The 27,123-nt window shown below is 46.8% G+C and overlaps 1 protein-coding gene across 4 annotated transcripts in view; it reads left to right on the plus strand.

Annotated features, from left to right (window-relative positions):
• Window positions 1-373: 373 nt before the first annotated feature.
• CIC (capicua transcriptional repressor) overlaps window positions 374-27,123 on the plus strand; it is a 45,736-nt gene continuing 18,986 nt past the window's right edge. Inside the window, exons 1-7 of one of the 4 annotated variants that reach the window (XM_068136323.2) lie at window positions 374-774; window positions 14,628-14,807; window positions 15,284-15,485; window positions 20,063-20,186; window positions 24,032-24,214; window positions 24,775-24,922; window positions 26,526-26,641. In XM_068136323.2, the coding sequence (XP_067992424.2) occupies window positions 720-774; window positions 14,628-14,807; window positions 15,284-15,485; window positions 20,063-20,186; window positions 24,032-24,214; window positions 24,775-24,922; window positions 26,526-26,641 (1,008 nt within the window). In that variant the 5' untranslated portion in view covers window positions 374-719. The other 3 variants (XM_068136324.2, XM_068136322.2, XM_078768534.1) reach the window with 3 other exon arrangements.

Consider the following 27,123-nt stretch of genomic DNA (forward strand, 5'->3'; position numbering starts at 1 on the left):
GATGTTTGTCCATTATTATTACCATTTAACAGGTTGTAGATGTGTGATGTTTGTCCATTGTTATTACCGTTGTTATAACTGGACCTGGTTTCGAACCTCAACCTCCCGGGCCGAGACCAAATAATGACCCAACATAACCACAGGGATAAGACACGACGCCCCGCCCTTCGCCTTTCACCGATTGGATGGTCACGCTGACACGTGACCACGGTGATGAGATACGACGCCCCGCCCTTCGTCTTTCACCGATTGGATGGTCACGCTGACACGTGACCACGGTGATGAGATACGACGCCCCGCCCTTCGCCTTTCACCGATTGGATGGTCACGCTGACACGTGACCACGGTGATGAGATACGACGCCCCGCCCTTTGCCTTTCCCCGATAGCCCGATTGGATGGTCAAGCGCGGTGTACGATTGTGTTGTTGAAAGAATCCGAATTTTTTGTGTTTATAAAAATATCAAACTGCTTGAAGGTTTAATGGAAACACGATTTATGATTCTGAGAGGACAAGAGAAAATTTCACAACTCAGACCGGAAACGGGAATCTTGAGTGTTTTGTTTCCGGCTAATGGTTCAGGAGCCCGAGTCGGTTGGTGCGTTCGAGGTTCGGCCCGAGAGGGTTCGCGTCCGGCTGGTTCCACCAGTCTGATCCGAATGCGCGGGCTCTCACATCCGGACGAGCGTGCTCTGTGAGACCCGGCGGTCCATGACGTCATGCTTTCTCCACAGACGCGCCCCGCGGCTCCCGGTCGCGCTCTCAGCATGCTCGGTATGAACTCCTGGCGGCTTCATTTGAACCTCCTTGTTTCGCTTTCTTATGTACGAAGTCGAGGCTCGTGGAAGATCGAGAACGCAGAAGGGACCAGAACAATAAGAAAATGGTGGGAGGGGGGAAACGCGACAGCACCCGGTTGGAGTGACACCTGGATTTGGAGGAATAATGGTGGAGGGGATAAGTAACCCCAGCTTTGGGCAAGCCTGGCATCCATGTTTAGTCCATCACTGGCATGGATAGATAACACCAGCTTTGGGCAAGCCTGGCATCCATGTTTAATCAATCACTGGCATGGGTAAATAACACCAGCTTTGGGCAAGCCTGGCATCCATGTTTAGTCCATCACTGGCATGGGTAAATAACACCAGCTTTGGGCAAGCCTGGCATCCATGTTTAGTCCATCACTGGCATGGGTAAATAACACCAGCTTTGGGCAAGCCTGGCATCCATGTTGAATCAATCACTGGCATGGGTAAATAACACCAGCTTTGGGCAAGCCTGGCATCCATGTTTAGTCAATCACTGGCATGGGTAAATAACACCAGCTTTGGGCAAGCCTGGCATCCATGTTTAGTCCATCACTGGCATGGATAGATAACACCAGCTTTGAGCAAGCCTGGCATCCATGTTTAGTCTATCACTGGCATGGGTAAATAACACCAGCTTTGGGCAAGCCTGGCATCCATGTTTAGTCCATCACTGGCATGGGTAAATAACACCAGCTTTGGGCAAGCTTGGCATCCATGTTTAGTCCATCACTGGCATGGATAGATAACACCAGCTTTGGGCAAGCCTGGCATCCATGTTTAATCAATCACTGGCGTGGGTAAATAACACCAGCTTTGGGCAAGCCTGGTATCCATGTTTAGTCCATCACTGGCATGGGTAAATAACACCAGCTTTGGGCAAGCCTGGCATCCATGTTTAATCAATCACTGGCATGGGTAAATAACACCAGCTTTGGGCAAGCCTGGCATCCATGTTTAATCAATCACTGGCATGGGTAAATAACACCAGCTTTGGGCAAGCCTGGCATCCATGTTTAATCAATCACTGGCATGGGTAAATAACACCAGCTTTGGGCAAGCCTGGCATCCATGTTTAATCAATCACTGGCATGGGTAAATAACACCAGCTTTGGGCAAGCCTGGCATCCATGTTTAATCAATCACTGGCATGGGTAAATAACACCAGCTTTGGGCAAGCCTGGCATCCATGTTTAATCAATCACTGGCATGGGTAAATAACACCAGCTTTGGGCAAGCCTGGCATCCATGTTTAGTCCATCACTGGCATGGATAGATAACACCAGCTTTGGGCAAGCCTGGCATCCATGTTTAGTCCATCACTGGCATGGATAGATAACACCAGCTTTGGGCAAGCCTGGCATCCATGTTTAGTCCATCACTGGCATGGATAGATAACACCAGCTTTGGGCAAGCCTGGCATCCATGTTTAATCAATCACTGGCATGGGTAAATAACACCAGCTTTGGGCAAGCCTGGCATCCATGTTTAGTCCATCACTGGCATGGGTAAATAACACCAGCTTTGGGCAAGCCTGGCATCCATGTTTAGTCCATCACTGGCATGGGTAAATAACACCAGCTTTGGGCAAGCCTGGCATCCATGTTGAATCAATCACTGGCATGGGTAAATAACACCAGCTTTGGGCAAGCCTGGCATCCATGTTTAGTCAATCACTGGCATGGGTAAATAACACCAGCTTTGGGCAAGCCTGGCATCCATGTTTAGTCCATCACTGGCATGGGTAAATAACACCAGCTTTGGGCAAGCCTGGCATCCATGTTGAATCAATCACTGGCATGGGTAAATAACACCAGCTTTGGGCAAGCCTGGCATCCATGTTTAGTCAATCACTGGCATGGGTAAATAACACCAGCTTTGGGCAAGCCTGGCATCCATGTTTAGTCCATCACTGGCATGGATAGATAACACCAGCTTTGAGCAAGCCTGGCATCCATGTTTAGTCTATCACTGGCATGGGTAAATAACACCAGCTTTGGGCAAGCCTGGCATCCATGTTTAGTCCATCACTGGCATGGGTAAATAACACCAGCTTTGGGCAAGCTTGGCATCCATGTTTAGTCCATCACTGGCATGGATAGATAACACCAGCTTTGGGCAAGCCTGGCATCCATGTTTAATCAATCACTGGCATGGATAGATAACACCAGCTTTGGGCAAGCCTGGCATCCATGTTTAATCAATCACTGGCATGGGTAAATAACACCAGCTTTGGGCAAGCCTGGCATCCATGTTTAATCAATCACTGGCGTGGGTAAATAACACCAGCTTTGGGCAAGCCTGGTATCCATGTTTAGTCCATCACTGGCATGGATAGATAACACCAGCTTTGGGCAAGCCTGGCATCCATGTTTAATCAATCACTGGCATGGGTAAATAACACCAGCTTTGGGCAAGCCTGGCATCCATGTTTAATCAATCACTGGCATGGGTAAATAACACCAGCTTTGGGCAAGCCTGGCATCCATGTTTAATCAATCACTGGCATGGGTAAATAACACCAGCTTTGGGCAAGCCTGGCATCCATGTTTAGTCCATCACTGGCATGGATAGATAACACCAGCTTTGGGCAAGCCTGGCATCCATGTTTAGTCCATCACTGGCATGGATAGATAACACCAGCTTTGGGCAAGCCTGGCATCCATGTTTAGTCCATCACTGGCATGGATAGATAACACCAGCTTTGGGCAAGCCTGGCATCCATGTTTAATCAATCACTGGCATGGGTAAATAACACCAGCTTTGGGCAAGCCTGGCATCCATGTTTAGTCCATCACTGGCATGGGTAAATAACACCAGCTTTGGGCAAGCCTGGCATCCATGTTTAGTCCATCACTGGCATGGGTAAATAACACCAGCTTTGGGCAAGCCTGGCATCCATGTTGAATCAATCACTGGCATGGGTAAATAACACCAGCTTTGGGCAAGCCTGGCATCCATGTTTAGTCAATCACTGGCATGGGTAAATAACACCAGCTTTGGGCAAGCCTGGCATCCATGTTTAGTCCATCACTGGCATGGATAGATAACACCAGCTTTGAGCAAGCCTGGCATCCATGTTTAGTCTATCACTGGCATGGGTAAATAACACCAGCTTTGGGCAAGCCTGGCATCCATGTTTAGTCCATCACTGGCATGGGTAAATAACACCAGCTTTGGGCAAGCTTGGCATCCATGTTTAGTCCATCACTGGCATGGATAGATAACACCAGCTTTGGGCAAGCCTGGCATCCATGTTTAATCAATCACTGGCATGGATAGATAACACCAGCTTTGGGCAAGCCTGGCATCCATGTTTAATCAATCACTGGCATGGGTAAATAACACCAGCTTTGGGCAAGCCTGGCATCCATGTTTAATCAATCACTGGCGTGGGTAAATAACACCAGCTTTGGGCAAGCCTGGTATCCATGTTTAGTCCATCACTGGCATGGATAGATAACACCAGCTTTGGGCAAGCCTGGCATCCATGTTTAATCAATCACTGGCATGGGTAAATAACACCAGCTTTGGGCAAGCCTGGCATCCATGTTTAATCAATCACTGGCATGGGTAAATAACACCAGCTTTGGGCAAGCCTGGCATCCATGTTTAATCAATCACTGGCATGGGTAAATAACACCAGCTTTGGGCAAGCCTGGCATCCATGTTTAGTCCATCACTGGCATGGATAGATAACACCAGCTTTGGGCAAGCCTGGCATCCATGTTTAGTCCATCACTGGCATGGATAGATAACACCAGCTTTGGGCAAGCCTGGCATCCATGTTTAGTCCATCACTGGCATGGATAGATAACACCAGCTTTGGGCAAGCCTGGCATCCATGTTTAATCAATCACTGGCATGGATAGATAACACCAGCTTTGGGCAAGCCTGGTTTAATCAATCACTGGCATGGATAGATAACACCAGCTTTGGGCAAGCCTGGCATCCATGTTTAGTCCATCACTGGCATGGGTAAATAACACCAGCTTTGGGCAAGCCTGGCATCCATGTTTAATCAATCACTGGCATGGGTAAATAACACCAGCTTTGGGCAAGCCTGGCATCCATGTTTAATCAATCACTGGCATGGGTAAATAACACCAGCTTTGGGCAAGCCTGGCATCCATGTTTAGTCCATCACTGGCATGGATAGATAACACCAGCTTTGGGCAAGCCTGGCATCCATGTTTAATCAATCACTGGCATGGGTAAATAACACCAGCTTTGGGCAAGCCTGGCATCCATGTTTAATCAATCACTGGCATGGGTAAATAACACCAGCTTTGGGCAAGCCTGGCATCCATGTTTAGTCCATCACTGGCATGGATAGATAACACCAGCTTTGGGCAAGCCTGGCATCCATGCTTAGTCCATCACTGGCATGGGTAAATAACACCAGCTTTGGGCAAGCCTGGCATCCATGTTTAATCAATCACTGGCATGGGTAAATAACACCAGCTTTGGGCAAGCCTGGCATCCATGTTTAGTCCATCACTGGCATGGATAGATAACACCAGCTTTGGGCAAGCCTGGCATCCATGCTTAGTCCATCACTGGCATGGGTAAATAACCGATGGTAAATTACATCATAATGGAGGCACATATGACATCATCATTAACATATGTTATTCCCCATGGAGAGTTCTTTACAATGAGCCATGTCTCAATTTTTTCTATGCAGTCCTTTTGGAGATATAGAGGTGCAAAGTTTTTTGTTTTTTCCAAGATGGCGCTCATACCACGTGACGATGACGTCATAATTATTCAAAAATTCTACAGGTGGACGTGCACCTATGGTGAAAATTTCCTGTCAATCTGACCAAAGGTTGTAGAGAAAATCGTATTTATTCTGTGCGGACAAACAGACAGACAAACAAACAGAAGAGAAATCACTGAGTGCTACACTTGGAAAAACAGAACAAAGTAGAACGGCACTCAGTAGAGCATCCTTTTGACCTCAAAAATAATTTGTGGTTGAATTCAGTGACCTGATGTGCAAATCGTCTTCAAAGTTTAAGTTAATCGGATGAAAATTGACAATTTTTGGAAATTTGGTTGATGTTGACCTTTTGACCTATGTTGACCTAAAAAATAGTTGATGGTTGGTTGCAGTAAGCTGATATGCAAATCCTATTCAAAATTAAAGTCAATAGGATGAAAATTGATGATTTTAGAAATTCAAAAAAAGTGGCTGACCTTTGGCCAAAGCTGATCTCAAAAATAGTTGGTCGTTGAATTCAGTTTGCTGATATGAAAATCCTATTAAAATTTAAAGTCAATCGGATGAAAATTGAGGATTTTAGAAATTCGAAAAAAGTGGTTGACCTTTGGCCTATGTTGACCTTGTGACCTATGTTGATCTCAAAAACAATTGGTGGTTGAATTCATTTAGCTGATATGTTAATCCTTTTCAAATTTCAAGTCAATCGGATGAAAAGTGAGGATGGTCAGAAATTTGAAATTGTTGTTGACCTTTGGCCTTGGTCGACCTTTTGACCTCAAAAAATATATAGGATTTTGTCGGACCGCGATTTTGTCGCGTTACCATTATTTGGTGAAGTTTCGTGAAGATTGGTTGGAAATTGTGAAAGTATAAGTGAGCGGACAGACGAACAAACACACAAACCACAGTGATCAACATACTACGTACTTGTCAAAATTGTTGTTTTGTTCTTTAACAAACGGTCTCAAATGCAATTCCCTCTCCTCTGGCGAGGGTAATAAAAACAATACAAAATTTAAAATTGATGATTTTATGCAGCCTTGACCTTTGAGCTTTAGATTATAAAAAAACATTTGACTCTTACCTTTTGATTAGTGAACCTTTTTAAAATTTTCAGATCAATCGAATGAAAATTGATGATCTTATGTGATGCTGACCTTTGACGTTTTGACCAAATTATTGATTTGTCTTCTCCATATTAACATAATAAAGCTTTGTTAAAAAATTGGTGACAAAACTGAAATAGTAAATTTAAATTTTAGGTCAATTGGATCAAAATTGATGATTTTACGTGATGCTGACCTTTGACTTTTTTTTTTTTTTTTTTGTATACAGAGTCGAGGCTCGTGAAAGAGCTAACATTTATCAAACAAACAAATCAAACAAACAAGCAAACAAAGTATATAAAAAGGGGAGCGGTCGACAAGATGGGGAAAGAAGGGGAGGAAGCACACAAACACAACATTTGAGAGCAGGGACATCGGGAGATGTTTTTGGAGGGAGAGGGCCTGGGGGGAGGCAGGATAGGTATAAAACGCAAGGACACCAAGGACTTCCAGGAAAGAAGTCAAAAGTCACCTCAAAAAAGTGGATTTGGGGTGAAATTAGCGGGGGTAGAAAAGATCAAGGTTTTGGATTGGGGAAGATAAGAGCTGGTGGTGAACAGCCGTTTTAAAGACCTGGAGGGAGGAGTGGGATTGAATAGAGTGGGGGAGTTTGTTCCAGAGGCGGGAGAAAAGAGGAATGAAGGAGTGAAGGTGAGCAGAGAGTCTTGATTTTGGCAGTTTAACCATCAGAGGGTGGCTGGCAGATCTTGTGTGACCTGCAGGAATATTTGGGGGACAGAGCACAGAGAGAGCTGGGGGAGCAAGGCCGGAGAGGAGTCGGTAGAAGACGGAAAGACCACCAACCTGCCTGCGGTGAGTGAGTGAGAGGCCCTCAGAGATAGCTTCATCGCGGGAGATTCCAATGATTCTGAACGCTTTGGTTTCAATAGCGTGAACACGAGCTAGGTGTGAGGCAGGAGCACCAGCCCAGAGGGGAGAGCAGTATTCCATTGAGCTGCGGATGAAAGCCTTGTATGTGGTGAGGAGCTCAGGTGTGCCAAGGAAGGACTTCGCACGACGGAGGATGCCCAGTCGGCGACTGGCTTTGGAGGCCAGCTTGGAAATGTGACAAAATTATTAATTTCCCTTCTACCCAGGGGGCCAAATGGGTTTAACAGACAATCAGACATGGCGTGCTGTAAAATGTTGGCTGCCAAAAATCATATCTACATATATTTCGGAACAAAATGTATATGGACAACCTTGCCAACAAGCTACTGGAAATCTGTAGGAAGCCTCTACACAACATGACCCGACACGCGAATACGGCGCATTCAGCGACGATCATCCATTGTGGTTTATCCATGTTCCTTGAGCAATGATAAAGGAAAAACTTGATTCTAACAAACCAAATATATCATAAATAAATTGTTATTATTCCCTGAACTGAACCATTTACATCTCAATATCAAGGCATATTTTGGGGCAAAGACGAAGCACACATAATTACTCTGCCTTCATACAGAAGCAAAACAACCGACGTCTCGGCATTGGAAGACTTTGCAAACGAAGATCAAGGTCCCGCTCGGATCACAGCAGATGTAATCAACCAGTCAAAGGAGCTTGTGGTCGCTGTGTGTACCAACAAGGGTGATACATTTGAGGGCTCAGACCTTGGAAAGCTCCGAGTTCACAAGTTCCTAAACAACAAGTCAACCCTGCTGAAGCTGCTACCGCCCACAGAGAACGCATTCCAACAACATCTCAAACGTGCGGCGTTGGCGACTGCAATCGACAAGAGTGCTCACATTTGCAAGCCGAGTGTGGAACCATGTGAGGACATTGTGTGGGCCGTGGATGATGGAAAGCTGGTCACGACACGTTCCGGCACATGGCATGAGTCAGCTCGACATGTCACTGCTAGGACTTTCAGAACAGTATGGCATGGTCCAGCACATGTAATATGACGGCACGGCATGGCTCGGCACGCTGCACACGGCATGGCTCAGCATGGCTAGGAAAGGTCTGTCATGTCATGTCACGACACGTTCCGGCACACGGCATGAGTCAGCTCGACATGTCACTGCTCGGACTGTTTCAGAACAGTATGGCATGATCCAGCACATGTAATATGATGGCACGGCATGGCTCGGCACACTGCACACGGCATGGCTCAGCACGGCTAGGAAAGGTCTGTCATGTCACGACACGTTCCGGCACACGGCACGAGTCAGCTCGACATGTCACTGCTCGGACTGTTTCAGAACAGTATGGCATGATCCAGCACATGTAATATGACGGCACGGCACGGCTCGGCACACTGCACACGGCATGGCTCAGCACGGCTAGGAAAGGTCTGTCATGTCACGACACGTTCCGGCACACGGCATGAGTCAGCTCGACATGTCACTGCTCGGACTGTTTCAGAACAGTATGTTATGATCCAGCACATGTAATATGATGGCACGGCATGGCTCAACACAGCTAGTAAAGCTCTGACATGTCACGTCACGTTCCGGCACACCTCATGATTCAGCTCGACATGGCACGGCTTGGACGGTCCGTTACGTCTCCTGGCACGGAACAGTTTGTTTGTCATGGCTCGGGAAACGGTCTGGCTCAGCTCGACATGGCACGGCTGGACGGTCCGTTACGTCTCCTGGCATGGAACAGTTTGTTTGTCATGGCTCGGGAAACGGTCTGGCTCAGCTCGACATGGAACGGCTTGGACGGCCCGTCATGGCACGGAACAGTCTGGCATGGCTTTGACGGCCCATCATGGCACGGAACAGTCTGGCACGGCTTGGACGGCCCATCATGGCACGGAACAGTCTGGCATGGCTTTGACGGCCCATCATGGCACGGAACAGTCTGGCATGGCTTGGATGGCCCATCATGGCACGGAACAGTCTGGCATGGCTTTGACGGCCCATCATGGCACGGAACAGTCTGGCACGACTTGGACGGTCCGTCATGGCACGGAACAGTCTGGCACAGCTTGGACAGCCCGTCATGGCACGGAACAGTCTGGCACGGCTAGGACGGCCCACCATGGCACGGAACAGTCTGGCATGGCTTGGACGGCCCATCATGGCACGGAACAGACTGGCATGGCTTGGACGGCCCATCATGGCACGGAACAGTCTGGTACGGCTTGGACGGCCCGTCATGGCACGGAACAGTCTGGCACGGCTTGGACGGCCCATCATGGCACGGAACAGTCTGGCACGGCTTGGACGGCCCGTAATGGCACGGAACAGTCTGGCACGGCTTGGACGGCCCGTCATGGCACGGAACAGTCTGGCACGGCTTGGACGGCCCGTCATGGCATGGAACAGTCTGGCACGGCTTGGACGGCCCGTCATGGCACGGAACAGTCTGGCACGGCTTTGACGGCCCATCATGGCACGGAACAGTCTGGCACGGCTAGGACGGCCCACCATGGCACGGAACAGTCTGGCATGGCTTGGACGGCCCATCATGGCACGGAACAGACTGGCATGGCTTGGACGGCCCATCATGGCACGGAACAGTCTGGTACGGCTTGGACGGCCCGTCATGGCACGGAACAGTCTGGCACGGCTTGGACGGCCCATCATGGCACGGAACAGTCTGGCACGGCTTGGACGGCCCGTAATGGCACGGAACAGTCTGGCACGGCTTGGACGGCCCGTCATGGCACGGAACAGTCTGGCACGGCTTGGGCGGCCCGTCATGGCACGGAACAGTCTGGCACGGCTTGGACGGCCCGTCATGGCACGGAACAGTCTGGCACGTCTTGGACGGCCCGTCATGGCACGGAACAGTCTGGCACGGCTTGGCTCGTCTCGATTCAGAACAGTCCCAATTGGCATGGCTCGGCTCACTTTTCGGCTATCAACACAATTTATCTATTAAAGGAACTGCTATTGTAGATAGATGATTTTTTTTCTATCACCATCATTTATAACGCAACCGATCAAATCTGATAAGGCATGACTCGGGAATATAGAAATGTTTCTATTTGCCGTTTGAAATTCCGTTATCACTTTCGCAAATAAGTATCCACAATAATCATTCTTTTCATGAAACCGAAGGAAATCCACAAGCCTGCGAATTACATATTTTTAATAACTGAGCTGTGACGGTGGTGATTTTGGTAGGGGGGGGGGGGGGGGGGGAGGGGCGGGGATGCAGTGGGGGTGAAGAGTCGATGTTCCAAATTTGCAGATGACACAAAGCTTGGAGGTAAGGTAGATAACAGAGGGGGTAGTGATCGGATTCAGGAAAGTATTGATTAAATTGATATATGTGGGAAAATTACATGCCCAGACCAGGAATCAAACCTAGGTCCTCTGGAATACAACAACAACACAACATGCATTTTAAAGGCCATTTTCCCTGCTAGAGCGGGGGTTAGCCTTGCGGTCCCCATGACAATCTTCTCCATTTTGCCCTATTTTCTGCATCTCTCCTTGTTAACCCCCTTGCCCGCATTTCTTCTTCCACCATCTTTAGCCAAGTCTTTCTCGGTCTTCCCCATCTTCTACTTCCTTCTACATTCATTTCCATCACTCTTCTCAACCAGTCACTTTCATCCTTCCTCAATACATGACCAAACCATCTCAACCTGTTCCTCTTCACAGCATCAATCACAGGCTCTATTCCCATCATCTTTCGCAATTCATCATTTGTCTTCCTCTCTCTCAACGATACTCCGCACATCCGTCGAACCATTCGCATTTCCACCCTTTCCAACCTTCGTTGCTGCTCTACGTTCATTACCCATGTCTCGCTCCCATAAATCATAACACTTCTCACACATGCAGCATACACCTTTCCCTTCAGCGTCAACGACACTCCACTCATCATCAGCACGCCACTCAATTCCCGAAACTTCTTCCATGCACATCTCACTCGAGCAACCGTTGCCGAGTCTGATCCACCTTCTCCATTCAGCATGTCTCCGAGGTAGCAAAATGTTTTCACACCTTCCAGCTTCACACCGTCTCCAAGATCCAACTCAACATTTCCTCCATCTGCAGCTCCCTCTGTGCACACCTTACATTTGAATGTAGCTGCCACACTGGTTAATGACCCTCTCAGACCACTACATTTTTGATGAACCCACTCAGCGCACATTGTACACTGAATGGAGTTCACTCCGACACCCTTCCTACACACAGCACAGGGCCACTTCCCAGTTCTTTCCACCTCACCACATGCTTTACCACTTGCCATCACCTTCGTCTTTCCGATATTCACCTTCAGACCTTTTGTCTCCATACATTCCTTCCACGTGTTCATCTTTTCCTTCAGTCCATCCATACTTTCCGCAATCAACACCAGATCATCTGCATACAACCACTCCCACGGTAAACCCTCCTTTACGTTCTGAGCCAGCACCTCCATCACAGCTACAAATAGTAGTGGACTTAGTACCGACCCCTGATGCACTCCCACCTTCACCTCAAACTCACCACTGTTCCCGTCCTTTGTCCTTACAGCTGTGCGCGCTCTTTTGTACATTTCTCTCTGGTATTGATACTTTGTCTCTCTGGAATACCGGTCTCTATCAAGAGGAGAAAGTATTGATACTTGTATAGATTGGGCAAAAGATTTTCAGATGTAATTTAACCTCAACCAATGTAATTTGATGGGGATGGGTGAGAATAATGAAAATGGAGATTACATGACACAAGGGAAATTGGAGTGTGTCACACAGGAGAAGGATCTGTCGGTGGTAATTGATACGGGGGCGGGGGAAGGGGGTAAGCAGCCAGGACAGTGTCAGGTAGTTATAGGTAAAGCAAACAGGTTTTTAGGTTATATTCGGAAAAGGATAAATTATAAATCAAAGGGGTGGTTTTAAGGGAGGAATTCAGTGAGGCCTCATTTGGAAAATTGTGAGCAGTTTTGTCACCACATCTAAGGAATAATATGCCTACCATAGAGAGGGAAGGAAGCAACAGAGAGCTGGAGCTACCATGTTATGTGGAGGGTGAAGCGGAATTTGTGGAGATCACGGAAGAGGAAGTGCGGACGGCATTGAAGATTATTAAGAAGGGAAGGGTGCTATGCATTGATGAGGTGTGTACAGAGATTATAATTACAGCGGGACAAGTCGGAGTCAGTTGGACGAAAAGGTTGTTGAATATATGTATGAGAGAGGGTTCAATTCCGGAGGAGTGGAGGACAATGTTAATTGTGCCGATATGGAAGGGGAAGGGGGATGTTCAGGACGTGGGCTTCCTTCCCATACCGTGGCATTATGCTCCTTAGTCATGTCATGTCGGTGATGGAGAGGGTTCTGGATGGGAGGATAAGGAAAAGTGTGGAGAAGGACATTGGAGAAGAGCAGCAAGGGATTAGAAAGGGTAGGGGAACGACAGATGGGATGTTTGTGTTGAGACAGCTCGTGGAGAAAAGGTTGGAGGTACAAGGTGAAATGGCATTGGGATTTGTGGACCTGGAGAAGGCCTACGACAATGTTCGAAGAGAGATGGTGATGGCAGCATTGAGATGGATGGGAGTGCCCGAAGCAGAAGTTAGGTTCATGGAAGTGAAGATTTGGTTGATCCTGGGATGTCGGAGGAGTTCTGTGTGAACATCGGTTTGGGGCAGGGAAGCTCTCTCAGCCCACTCATGGTATCATGGTGATGCACCTGGTAAGCAGGAAGGTGAACATGAAAGGTATTCTGGGGAGGATGTTGTATGCGGATGATGATCTGGCTGTTGTGGTGGAGAGTGGGCGGGAGATATAGGAAGTGCTGAGGGAGTGGACGAAGGCATTTGGAAAGCATGGTATGGAGATATGGGTCGGGCAGCAGAGAAAATAAATGAATATCATGTTAGAGGGGAAGGAGTCAGATAAGGAAATAGGTTTGGGTTTCTGGGTGGAACAGTGACCGGGGATGGGTAAGTCAGAGGCAGAGGTGCGGAGAAGGATTCAGGTGGGTGCGAATGCGTGGAGGAGGGTGGAGGGTTTAATGGCAGACAGAAAGATATCTGGGAGATTGAAAGGAAAGGTTCTGATGTCGTGCATAATGCCGGCCTACCTTTATGGTCTGAAGATGGTGGCACTGACAGAGGCAACAACAGAGGGTGCAGATTTGCGAGAACAACTGGGTCAGGAGGATTGTGGGAGTGAAGAGGGTGGATAGAAGGAGAATGGATTAACTGAGGGAAGAGATTGTTGTGCAGATGAGCTTGATGGGGAGATTGGTGAAATGTCGGTTGAGATGGGCTGGACACATGGTACGAATGGGTGAAGAGAGAATGGCAAAGAGCGCGGATGGGTTGAGGGAACAAGGTTGTTGAAAAGAAAAAGGAAAAGAGGTCGGCCATGGTTGAGATGGGAGGAATGTGTGAAGAGGGATATGAGGGTGGTTGGATAGTGGAGAGAGTTGTTGAGGACAGAGGGGAGTGGAGGAAGATCGTGGTCAAGGCAGGGCAGGAGCTTGGTGCCATTGGACTCTTATATCCATTACCCCCTTATAAGAGAGTTCAGCTTAGAGCTACAATATTTATTTCGGGCCTAGCCAGACTAAGCTATGAGGAGTGGCTGAAGGAGAAAGGACTTCACACATTAAATGGAGGTGAATACGACGGGATCTGATAGAGATATTTAAGATAATGTTGGATATGGATTTTTTTTTTTAAATACAGAAGAGCTTTTCAGAACAATACAAAGTGACAGGATCAGGGCCCACAGCCTGAGAGTAAAGAGGACAGTAAGAAAGGTAAGTAGTTGATGTAGGGATGGGTGATTGTATACCTGTGTCATGATTGTGATGTCATCAAAAGGACAATGTAACTTTTGTAATTGTATATGTTTATAAATATATTTTTGCATTATTTGTATATCAAACTTCCTGGTGATGTCTGTGCACCTCCACCCCAAACAGTCCATCCCCTCATCGTCACCCTCAGCGAGTATGAATTTATAAACTGATGCATTGAATTGATATGGCATACATGTAGCACAGGCATGATGGGCTGAACGACCTGATCGTGCGTCCAGGTTCCTTGTGTATCCTTGTATTCTGTCCCATTTTCCCTTGTCAGTGTGGACTCAGGTGGAACCCCGCTCGGTGTCCGTATTTCCCTGGCACTCTTTGTTACCGTTCCTGGCACCAACGACGGCCCCTCACGTTCCGCGCACCCACGAGACCCCGGGGGCACCGGCGCACGAGGGCGGGGAGGCGGAAGGTCTGCGTCCCCCTGGCAGCCCGAAGGCCGTCGCAGGTACGGGACCTCTCAACAAGGCTCTGCCGGTCATCGACCTCTCGCCATTGAAGTCGAAATGAAAATAATTATGGGTTTGATGGCCTCTGCTGCTTACCTTATGGTGGTAAAGAGACAGACAGTAACGGCCAGGATTGAAAAGCTTGTTTTGATCCACCAAACTCGATTTGAGAGTCAAAGATTGTAAATACTTTCTCGAGTCGTCAAAGAACAGTTTGCACTTGGACTTTCCGAGTGTTTGTCTTTATTTTGTTGTTGACAAAGGCTCAAGTTGGTTGTGTTTTTGTCTTCATTGTGTAGTTTGCACTATTTTGATGATTTTTGTTTTCAAGTGTAACGTTTATTTAGTTATGCATGAACTTGGTTTGTACCTGCTTCATGAGATCGCCATTGATGTCCAAAGCAAATGGAGTTGTCAGCGTTGCCGCATGAATTCTGATCACTGTGGCAATGTTTTGCCTTTCCCCTTCCTAAAGATGGCTTTACAGTTGCCCAGCATGCACCAGGACCTCCACAAGATGGAGGGCAGGGGAGCCATGGTGAAGACCGCCTCCCTCCCACATCCCCTCCGGCTCCACTTGCACCCAAAAGTGGCCGGCCCCGTTACTATAGCGACGCGCCGTGCATTCACACGGAGCCGGATCTAGAGAGCGAGACCGAGAGTGATCATGATGAAGCGTGAGTGACTCGTTTGATTTGTTTGTGTGACCCTACTAAAGGGACCGGATCTAGAGAGCCAGACCGAGAGTGATCATGATGAAGCGTGAGTGACTCGTTTGATTTGTTTGTGTGACCCTACTAAAGGGACCGGATCTAGAGAGCGAGACCGAGAGTGATCATGATGAAGCGTGAATGACTCGTTTGATTTGTTTGTGTGACCCTACTAAAGGGACCGGATCTAGAGAGCGAGACCGAGAGTGATCATGATGAAGCGTGAGTGACTCGTTTGATTTGTTTGTGTGACCCTACTAAAGGGACCGGATCTAGAGAGCGAGACCGAGAGTGATTATGATGAAGCGTGAGTGACTCGTTTGATTTGTTTGTGTGACCCTACTAAAGGGACCGGATCTAGAGAGCGAGACCGAGAGTGATCATGATGAAGCGTGAATGACTCGTTTGATTTGTTTGTGTGACCCTACTAAAGGGACCGGATCTAGAGAGCGAGACCGAGAGTGATCATGATGAAGCGTGAGTGACTCGTTTGATTTGTTTGTGTGACCCTACTAAAGGGACCGGATCTAGAGAGCGAGACCGAGAGTGATCATGATGAAGCGTGAGTGACTCGTTTGATTTGTTTGTGTGACCCTACTAAAGGGACCGGATCTAGAGAGCGAGACCGAGAGTGATCATGATGAAGCGTGAATGACTCGTTTGATTTGTTTGTGTGACCCTACTAAAGGGACCGGATCTAGAGAGCGAGACCGAGAGTGATCATGATGAAGCGTGAGTGACTCGTTTGATTTGTTTGTGTGACCCTACTAAAGGGACCGGATCTAGAGAGCGAGACCGAGAGTGATCATGATGAAGCGTGAGTGACTCGTTTGATTTGTTTGTGTGACCCTACTAAAGGGACCGGATCTAGAGAGCGAGACCGAGAGTGATCATGATGAAGCATGAGTGACTCGTTTGATTTGTTTGTGTGACCCTACTAAAGGGACCGGATCTAGAGAGCGAGACCGAGAGTGATCATGATGAAGCGTGAGTGACTCGTTTGATTTGTTTGTGTGACCCGACTAAAGGGAATCCTTGCTCGTCATGGTGTCCGTACTCCAATCTGAGCCGATTGGGCATCAAACGTTTTATTTATTTATTTATATTTGCACACTCTAACACAGAGTAACTTTCAAGATAAAATTGATGGGCAAGCAAGGGAAGATAAAATGTGTTCACATGTACAAGCTACATGGTGCAAACGATCGTGAATGTTCTCCACAAGTGCGGCCTCAACCACCCACCTGAGATGGTTGATCCCCCTCCCAAAGTACCAAAGCACAGAAACTACTCCTGTGGAAATCCATATTATTTCAAATCACAGTTTCCACCAATTTTGGCTCAGTGGAGAGGGGTTAACGAAGCCGCGTTAACCCCTCTCCACCTCTGATGGAAATCCACATTAACCAAACCACAGATCCCACACATTGTCCCCTTCCTGATGGAAATACACATTAACCAAACCACAGATCCCACACATCGTCCCCTTCCTGATGGAAATCCACATTAACCAAACCACAGATTCCACCCATTGTCCCCTTCCTGATGGAAATCCACATTAACCAAACCACAGATCCACACATTGTCCCCTTCCCGATGGAAATCCACATTAACCAAACCACAGATCCCACACATCGTCCCCTTCCTGATGGAAATCCACATTAACCAAACCACAGATCCCACACATTGTCCCCTTCCTGATGGAAATCCACATTAACCAAACCACATATCCCACACATTGTCCCCTTCCTGATGGAAATCCACATTAACCAAACCACATATCCCACACATTGTCCCCTTCCTGATGGAAATCCACATTAACCAAACCACAAATCCCACACATTGTCCCCTTCCTGATGGAAATCCACATTAACCAAACCACAGATCCCACACATTGTCCCCTTCCTGATGGAAATCCACATTAACCAAACCACAGATCACACACATTGTCCCCTTCCTGATGGAAATACACATTAACCAAACCACAGATCCACACATTGTCCCCTTCCCAATGGAAATCCACATTAACCAAACCACAGATTCCACCCATTGTCCCCTTCCTGATGGAAATCCACATTAACCAAACCACAGATCCCACACATTGTCCCCTTCCTGATGGAAATCCACATTAACCAAACCACAGATCCACACATTGTCCCCTTCCTGATGGAAATCCACATTAACCAACCCACAGATCCCACCCATTGTCCCCTTCCTGATGGAAATCCACATTAACCAAACCACAGATCACACACATTGTCCCCTTCCTGATGGAAATCCACATTAACCAAACCACAGATTCCACCCATTGTCCCCTTCCTGATGGAAATCCACATTAACCAAACCACAGATGCACACATTGTCCCCTTCCTGATGGAAATCCACATTAACCAACCCACAGATCCCACACATTGTCCCCTTCCTGATGAAAAAAAAAAAAAAACAAACAAAAAAAAAAAACACCGTTTAGAGGCCATTTTTCCCCGCAAAGCGGGGGTTGGCCTTTTCGGGGACCGTGGTAGTTGTTGTTTTTTTTTTTTTGGTCCCCTTTTTGAAGCAATGTTTTACGGCCGGATGCCCTTCCTGCCGCCAACCCTTTTTGCCGCCTTCAACGACAAACAGGGAATTACCAGTGAACTGGTACTCAATGGAAATCCACATTAACCAACCCACAGATCCCACACATTGTCCCCTTCCTGATGGAAATCCACATTAACCAAACCACAGATCACACACATTGTCCCCTTCCTGATGGAAATCCACATTAACCAAACCACAGATTCCACCCATTGTCCCCTTCCTGATGGAAATCCACATTAACCAAACCACAGATCCACACATTGTCCCCTTCCTGATGGAAATCCACATTAACCAAACCACAGATTCCATCCATTGTCCCCTTCCTGATGGAAATCCACATTAACCAAACCACAGATCCACACATTGTCCCCTTCCTGATGGAAATCCACATTAACCAAACCACAGATCCCACACATTGTCCCCTTCCTGATGGAAATCCATATTAACCAAACCACAGATCCACACATTGTCCCCTTCCCGATGGAAATACACATTAACCAAACCACAGATCCACACATTGTCCCCTTCCTGATGGAAAGCCACATTAACCAAACACAGATCCCACACATTGTCCCCTTCCTGATGGAAATCCACATTAACCAAACCACAGATCCCACACATTGTCCCCTTCCTGCTGGAAATCCATATTAACCAAACCACAGATCCACACATTTTCCCCTTCCCGATGGAAATCCACATTAACCAAACCACAGATCCACACATTGTCCCCTTCCTGATGGAAATCCACATTAACCAAACCACAGATCCCACACATTGTCCCCTTCCTGATGGAAATCCACATTAACCAAACCACAGATCCCACACATTGTCCCCTTCCTGATGGAAATCCACATTAACCAAACCACAGATCCCACACATTGTCCCCTTCCTGATGGAAATCCACATTAACCAAACCACAGATCCCACACATTGTCCCCTTCCTGATGGAAATCCACATTAACCAAACCACACATCCCACACACTGTCCCCATTCCCGATGGAAATCCACATTAACCAAACCACAGAGGTAGGGCAGGAGTTGCTGAGCCCTCCATAACAATGTTAATTTTGAGCAAATTATTGCACAGGAACTTCCTCGGTCTCTCCTCAGCGCATTGTGAAAGGCAGAGTCAAAGCAGGTGACAAGTTAATGCTCACAAAAATTGCTGGAAGGTTGGTGAATAAAAAAACAAAAACACCTTTAGAGGCCATTTTTCCCCGCAAGCGGGGGTTGGCCTTCTTCGGGAACTGTGGTTGTTGTTGTTTTTCGGTCCCCTTTTTGAAGCAATGTTTTACGGCCGGATGCCCTTCCTGACGCCAACCCATTTTGCCGCCTTTTACGACAAGCAGGGAATTACCAGTGAACTGGTACTCAATTTGCCGACCTCGGAAGGATGACAGGCTGAGTCAACCCCCCTGGCGTTAATTCAGCGATTGACCGGGATTCGAACCCAGGATCCTAGGATCCTAAGCCGGCACCCTAGCCGCTAGCCCAACACCAGGGACTCCACTTGGTGAACTCCACCAGGGACTCCACTCCACTTTAGCTTGGTGAATGATGGCAGTTAAAACCTCCGCCATAGTGTCACGTTACTCCACCAAGCTAAAGATAAAGGCCTTGTAGATCATGAGAAGCTCAGTATGAAGAAGGACTTGAGGTGGCAGAGTATACCGATCTTGAAGCCTGTCTTGGAGGCTGGCTCTGAGATATGGTCTGCCCAGCAGAGGTGGTGACGCATGATTAGGTTCTCGGGACTGAACCTTTTTCAGTGGGTGATCACTCTCACAAATATGGTATCGGAGAAGATGCGACCTAATTGGGGAGACAGGTTTCTTCAGAGGCCTAGGTCTCGAATGTGATGTGTGCATGTGTGCGTCGGTGTTCGTCTGTGTGTGTAAAGTCTTCAGATTGTTGAGTGTACACTGGTTTCATCCGTGCTCGTTGTCTGAGCTTTGTTATGCAGCTTTCTGCCAGCGTGCAGCGTTCCCCCGGCACCTTGTGTTGGATCCAAGCGCAGGACCCAGAGTTTGGGTGCGTTACCCAAGGAGCGCCCACCTGTGGATAAAGAGACCCGCACGCTGCGCAAAGTGAGTGTCTGACTAGCATTGATCTCTCGGAATTGTACCGGAGTCTAGAACGTATTGCAAAGTACAGGGTCTGATTGTATTCGCTGTTCATAAAATGTGACCTGTTTCTACATTCGCGGCCCTGCGCTTCGCGTATTTGTGTTTTCTTGCGGGTACAAAAAACATCCCCCACCGGCTTCGCACATAACAGTTATAAAATAATCTTCCTGCCAGCCGTGCATAAATACTGTTATGTCGATGTGGTAGTGATATGTAGAGCAGATAGATATGAGTAGGTAACATGCTTCGTGTGTCGCGGTAAGGAAAACTACCTGTAATAAGTTATTCATGTGTCGGCGTTTGTCGGGTTAAGATGTATACTTGTGAATCTACCAGGAGGTTCGAGTGATAAGTAGTGTAGGGATTAAGAATAAACCCTTGTGTGTATCACCTGGTCAGCCAAACCTTTGTCCCTTATGGCAATGCACACCTGTAGACACCATAGATAGGTCCCTAGCGCAACACTAAATAACGCCCCTCCCTGGCATGACTGTGAAAGAGAACCGGCAAAAGGAAACCAGGCCGGGACACCGCCGATAATGGCCGCAGCCACCTACACCTCCGGCGGGCCTATCCGCCTCGAATAGCACGCGCTATGACCACGGAGTAGGGAGTGAGGTTGGGAGGTGCGGCGGGCGTGGGCCTGAGCGAAACTGGGAGGTTCGGTGGAAGGGACTGATTGGTTGGCAGCGCGCCAAGGCTGACGTCACTGGCGAGGAGATATTAGCGAGCGCCGAACGCCATTGTTTAGTCTGGCAGTGGGTTTTGCGCCGAGTAAGTCTTGAGACGGAGTTAGTTGGTTCGAGAGAGTTGGTTCGGAGAGTTGCTTCTGGCAGTGAGTCTTGAGACGCAGTGGAGTGAGTGAGTTGGCAAGCAGAGGAGTTGGCCAGCAGTGGAGTTCGGACAGGGAGAGAATTGTGAGAGTTGCTTCGTTGGCTTGAACTTGGCTCGAAGCGGCACTTGGCGTGCAGTGGACTCGCGCTCTCTTACCCTTTTTGCCGTTCTTCGTCGTTCTGTGTTCGTGCTCGAGTTGAGGATCGACCTTGTATGGAGCTCCCGGCCTGCGTTGGACGCGTGGTGCTTGGTGCACGGACCTCGTGGGCGGCGAGTGGATCGGAGCTTGGAGCAAGGCCTGGTGGCGGCCGAGCGGGGCCGTGTAACACGGAAGACGACCAGAGACAGATAAGACCGAGCTCTGCGTTCCCCCCTTACACGACGAGACGTGTTATTTTGGTAATCTTTTCCCTCGTCTGTGCTTTGAGATCTGTCGTGTGGGGACGTCCCAATTTAGGCCATTATTTGATTATCGTCGCGTTCTGATTGTATCGGGTCAGGAATAAATCTTTATTTTTGTACATTGAATTTAGTGTCCGTGTCGAGTTAATTTCAGTTGCAGGATCGAAGCTGCGCCGGCGCGCTCCAGGTAAGCTTTGCCGCAGCCTCCATTTTCCTTCTCCCTCCCATGCGACACATCGTAAAATCCGTGTTTGGGTTGTGCCTCCGAATAAGACCGTTTAGGTTATCCGCGACTCTGGTGTTAACCGGAGTTGCGCAACAATACGAAGCCGCGTCAATCAACCATCTACCACCAGTTGCGCGCACAACACAGAAGAAGAGGTTGTGGTATTCTGTATTGTCTTACAAAGATAGAGGCCAAGTTGAAACCGCACAATCCCAAACGTCCTGTCTTCACAGGCCTTGCACTTCAATTTTTCCAGTTTTTATTGAAATTTACGCAGTTTAATGTCTCAATGTACTCTGACATTAAGCATAGAACAAATAAACAATTGGAGATAAAAAATAAATCATAGAATCATTTTGTTTAACAAAAGTTAATTTACATTTTTACCTTCGCAAAAGCGGAAGGTTATGTTTTGATCGCTGTGTATTTATTTGTATGTCTGTGTGTGTGTGTGTATGTTATTCGCATAACTCAAAAAGTATTCAACCGAATTGCATGAAATTTGGTGGGATGATTGGTTATTATACGGGACACATTTGATTAGATTTTGGGAGCAATCGGGTCAAAGGTCAAGGTCAAGGTCACGAAAAGGTCAAAATCGTATTTTTACCAAGTACAGAACAGTAGCTGCGGCGAAGGTATGCGCTCTACCGAGTGCCCGTTCTAGTTGACTCTGCAAAGGAGCCACCTTTTGCAGATATAACCGCCGAACCCACTCGTGGCATTCTTTCTACAATGGAAATCAAATATTGTTCGGGAAGTTCTTCCCAACACTGTTGCAGAAGTTCCCACAAATGTGTTGCACTTGTAGGTTGCTTTGCTTTCACCCTTCTGTCCAGTTCATCCCAAACCAGCTCGATGGGGTTTAAGTCTGGAGACTGTGCTGGTCATTCCATGATTTGAAGCCGACCGTCTTGTTCTTTTCCTCGAAGGTAGTTTTGACATAGCCTGGAGGTGTGTTTAGGGTCATTATCTTGCTGTAGGATGAACCCCTGACCAACGAGGCATACACCAGAGCGTATTGCATGGTGCTGCAAAATGCTGTGGTAGCCCTTTTGGTTCAGGGTGCCGGTCACTCTTTGCAAGTCACCGACTCTGGATCCAGCAAAAGAGCCCCAGACCATCACGCTTCCTCCTCCATGTTTGACAGTTGGTGTCACAGACTGAGGAACCATCCTTTCGCCTACTCGACGGCGTACAAAAACCATGCGTTATGAACCAAATATTTCAAATTTTGATACATCGGTCCATAAGACCTTCTTCCAGTCTTCAGTAGTCCACTGGCAGTGCTTCATGGCCCAGGCAAGCCTCTTTTTCTTATTTTGCCATCTTAGCAATGGCTTTCTTACTGCCACTCGACCTGTCAAACCTGCATCTCGAAGTCTTCTCTTCACAGTTGAAACTGGATCTTGCTTACTTCGACCAGTGTTAAGCTGTGCTTGAAGCTGTTGTCCTGTGAGCCGCCTATCACGCAAGCTGTTGACTCTCAGAAACTTGTATTCTGATTCTGTTGTGGCTTTGGGTCTGCCAGACCTCTTCCTGTCAGAGTTTCCTCCAGTTTCCAATATACTACTTCCTGCAGTGCAATATTGTCCAAATAATGCTTCAGAGGGTATAATAACCGTCTGTTCCAATACTGCTTTTATACAGACAAGGGGTAGGTAATCAAGTAATCAGCAGAGGTTGGGACACCTGTAGGAATTGTTTGCATCAACTTTCAAGGCTTAATTTACTTACATTGCTGCAGAACAGCTGTAAGTTGTTAACCCATTACTTGTTCCCTGAAGAAGGCCTTTTTTTTTTACAATATAACTGTGCAATTTATATTATTTTCCCGTTTTTGCTAACCTAAACTTTTTTTTAAAATCTCGAGCAGTTTACTGCTTACCTTTGTACCATTTCAGGTTATTCACTGGACATTAAACTGTGTAAATTTTAATAAAAACTGGAAAAATTGAGGCGTTCTAAAACTTTTGACCGGTCGTGTATATTACTTTGTTGTTGGTAAGTTGTTGTTGGTAACCTTACGTTGTTGGTAAATACCCGGGTCATTGGGAAATACTGGACTTGTTGGCAAGAACCAATGTTGTTGGTAAATACCCAGCTCACTCATAATTATCAGCGAATGATTAATGTTTCTGCCTCACCTGGTATGGTGTATATTTGTTGAATTGTTACCTTCAGGGACACCTGCGATGGACACAAACGTGTGACATCAATTCTGTAAAGAGACAAAAGTTTATTTGATCTGTTTGCACACTCCATTCTCCGCCCCTTCCACCTCTTTCTCTTGTTCTATTTCACCCATCTCGGCTTTTCCATCTTCCACCCTCCCTTTCTCCAGCGGGACAAAGACCATGTCCGTCGGCCTATGAACGCATTTATGATTTTCAGCAAAAGGCACCGTGCCCTGGTCCATGCGCGCCACCCGAATCAGGATAACCGCACCGTTTCTAAGATTCTTGGGGAATGGTGGTATGCACTGGGGGCACGTGAGAAGCAGCAGTACCACGAACTGGCCTCTCAGGTACCTACCTTCCCACACCTTGTGTTTCCATATTTGGTGTCCGCACCATGTCATCTTTTCTTTTTAAACCTTCACCGTTCCATCTGATCCACTTTTTAACCACTGATGAACTTGTTATCGTTTAATAAACTTTTGAACTTTATTATTTTACTCCTCGAGCGAAGACGAGTGAACATGTTGATGTGCCGACATTCCGATGTCGATCCTCTGATTGAGGAATCCAATGGCACCGCACATATTGGAGTGTATTCATTCACCTGAAAGATTTGAGCTTCACCGGTGCCAGGTCCAAATTATCTGATTTGTGGGTCATGTGCTTGCTGTGAAACTCTAATTGTAGCAGTTACTCGAGCTGGCGTCCATAAATGCTCAAGGGGGCGGAAGCAATATTTATTCTCTGGATATCATTTAAATACACACACCAAAAAACAATGTTGTACCTACACTGTCGATGAACAGGTATTGTTTTAATTATATGGACTTGGAGGAAATACATTTGTTGAACTGGTTTTTTTAAAGTTTTGATTCAAAGCATAACTTTCTCTCCTTTCTTGCTGCAGGTGAAAGAGGCTCATTTCAAGGCTCACCCAGATTGGAAATGGTGCAACAAAGACAGACGCAAGTCCAGCTCTGAAGGGCGGCTGGGCGGGTCCAGTCCCATTGGTGGGCGTGCTCGAGCCACCGGTTCGCTCGCAGACTCTGGCAAAGGTCATTCTCGCCTTTGAATAATGGTCGATCTGGTTAAGTGACCGATGTAAAGTGCATTCAGAAAGTATTCGGACCCCTTCACTTTTTTCACATTTTGTTATGTTGCAGCCTTATGCTGAAATCGTTTAAATTTCAGCCGATGTCCCTGCTCTCAAATGTTGTGTTTGTGTGCTTCCTCCCCTTCTCTCTCCCCATCTTGTCAACCGCTTCCCATTTTATATACTTTGTTTGCTTGTTTGTTTGATTTGTTTGTTTGATAAATGTTAGCTCATTCACGAGCCTCGACTCTGTATACAAAAAAAAAAAAAAAATTCATTTTTCCCCTCATCAATCTTCACTCAATACCCCATAATGACAAAGAGAAAACAGGATTTTAGAAAGTTTTGCAAATTTATTAAAAAGAAAAAACTGAAACATCACATTGACACAAGTATGCATACCCTTTGCTGTGACACTTGAAATTTAGCTCAGGTGCCTCCCATTTCTCTTGATCATCTTTGAGATGTTTCTACACCTTGATTGGAGTCGACCTGTGGTAAATTCAATTGATTGGACATGATCTGGAAAGGCACACACCTGTCTATATAAGGTCTCGCAGCTGACAATGCATATCAGAGCAAAAACCAAGCCATGAGGTCGAAGGAACTGCCTGCAGAGCTCAGAGACAGGATTGTGTCGAGGCACAGATCTGGGGAAGCCTACAAAAAAATTTCTGTTGCATTGAAGGTTCCCAAGAGCACAGTGGTCTCCATAATTCTTACAACAACACACAAGAGGGTCTCCATAATTCTTAAATGGAAGAAATTTGGAACAACCAGGACTCTTCCTAGAGCTGGCCGCCCGGCCAAACTGAGCAATCGGGGGAGAAGGGCCTTGGTAAGAGAGGTGACCAAGAACCTGATGGTCACTCTGGCTGAGCTTCAGAGATCCTGTGTGGAGATGGGAGAAACTTCCAGAAGGACAACCATCACTGCAACACTCCACCAATCTGGGCTTTATGGCAGAGTGGCCAGACAGAAGCCAAACAGTTCAATCTTGGTTTCATCAGACCACAGAATCTTGTTTCTCACAGTCTGAGAGTCCTTTAGGTGCTTTTTTGCAGACTCCAAGTGGGCTTTCATGTGTCTTTCACTGAGGAGAGGCTTCCGTTGACCGTAGAGGAGAGGCTTCAACCTCTCTTTCTCGCTAACAAACATCATACACTTTTCATCATACACTTTCCTCCTTATTTTCACTCCCCACATTTATTTAAGGCCTGGCCTTGATGAGTACTACAGTCACGTAAAAAAGTAAGTGCACCCCATGTAAAGTTTTGACTTTTTCAACATATTTCAACATACAGCTATTTGATCTTCATTTCAACAATATTGATAGATAAAGGTGATATAATATAACAAATATCATGAAACATTTACATTTTGTAGTCCATTGTATAATTTAAATAAACATAAATGCAAATTTCGCATGTGGAAAAAGTAAGTATGTCAAAGTATGAAGTAAGTATGTTCAGATATGTCAAACACAATTCGTCTGGACCAACACAAATAGATGGGGTGAGTCTTTGTTTGGTGAATGCTGAAAGAAACCTTTTGTTTTTGTCCAGGTGATGATGTTGAGGTCGGACAAGATCCAGTTACCATGGAGACGGGCACCTCGTCATGCCAAGAAGGTGTCTCCATGGAGATGTCAGAAGAGGAAGCAGTGACTACATCAACAGAGGTGCGTTGTTTTCTATCGACTGTCAAATTATTGTACACCGCTCCTATTCCATCTCCAGGTGCTGCATGACGTCATCGCTGGGCAACGAAGGGGGTCTGGCGATGATGCGTGCCGTAAAGGGAGTAGTCAGTTTTCACTCCGTTTGTTTGTTTGTCCAGGCGATATCTCAGCCATCCTTTGAGCTAGGAAGCTGAAGTTTGGGCACAATAGTGAGCAAGTGCTTTGGTAAAAACGGTATTTAAAAAAAATCTTTTGATTAATCGCATAATTTATTAATTACCTAGTTATTATCGATTTATTAAGTACTTATTTATTTTCTTTCTCATCTGGGCAATATCTCAGGCACCTTTTGAGCTGGGAAGTTGATATTTGGACACGGCAGTTTTTTTTTTTTTTTTTTTTTTTTTTGTGCCGTCTGAGGCAAAAAAAACAAACAAGAAGTGACTAAGTGATTTGGCTGTAAAGGGTATTTTTGATTTATT

Source organism: Myxine glutinosa, chromosome 14 (assembly GCF_964187855.1).
Source record: "Myxine glutinosa chromosome 14, kmMyxGlut1.1, whole genome shotgun sequence".
NCBI classification, from domain to species: Eukaryota; Metazoa; Chordata; class Myxini; order Myxiniformes; family Myxinidae; genus Myxine; species Myxine glutinosa.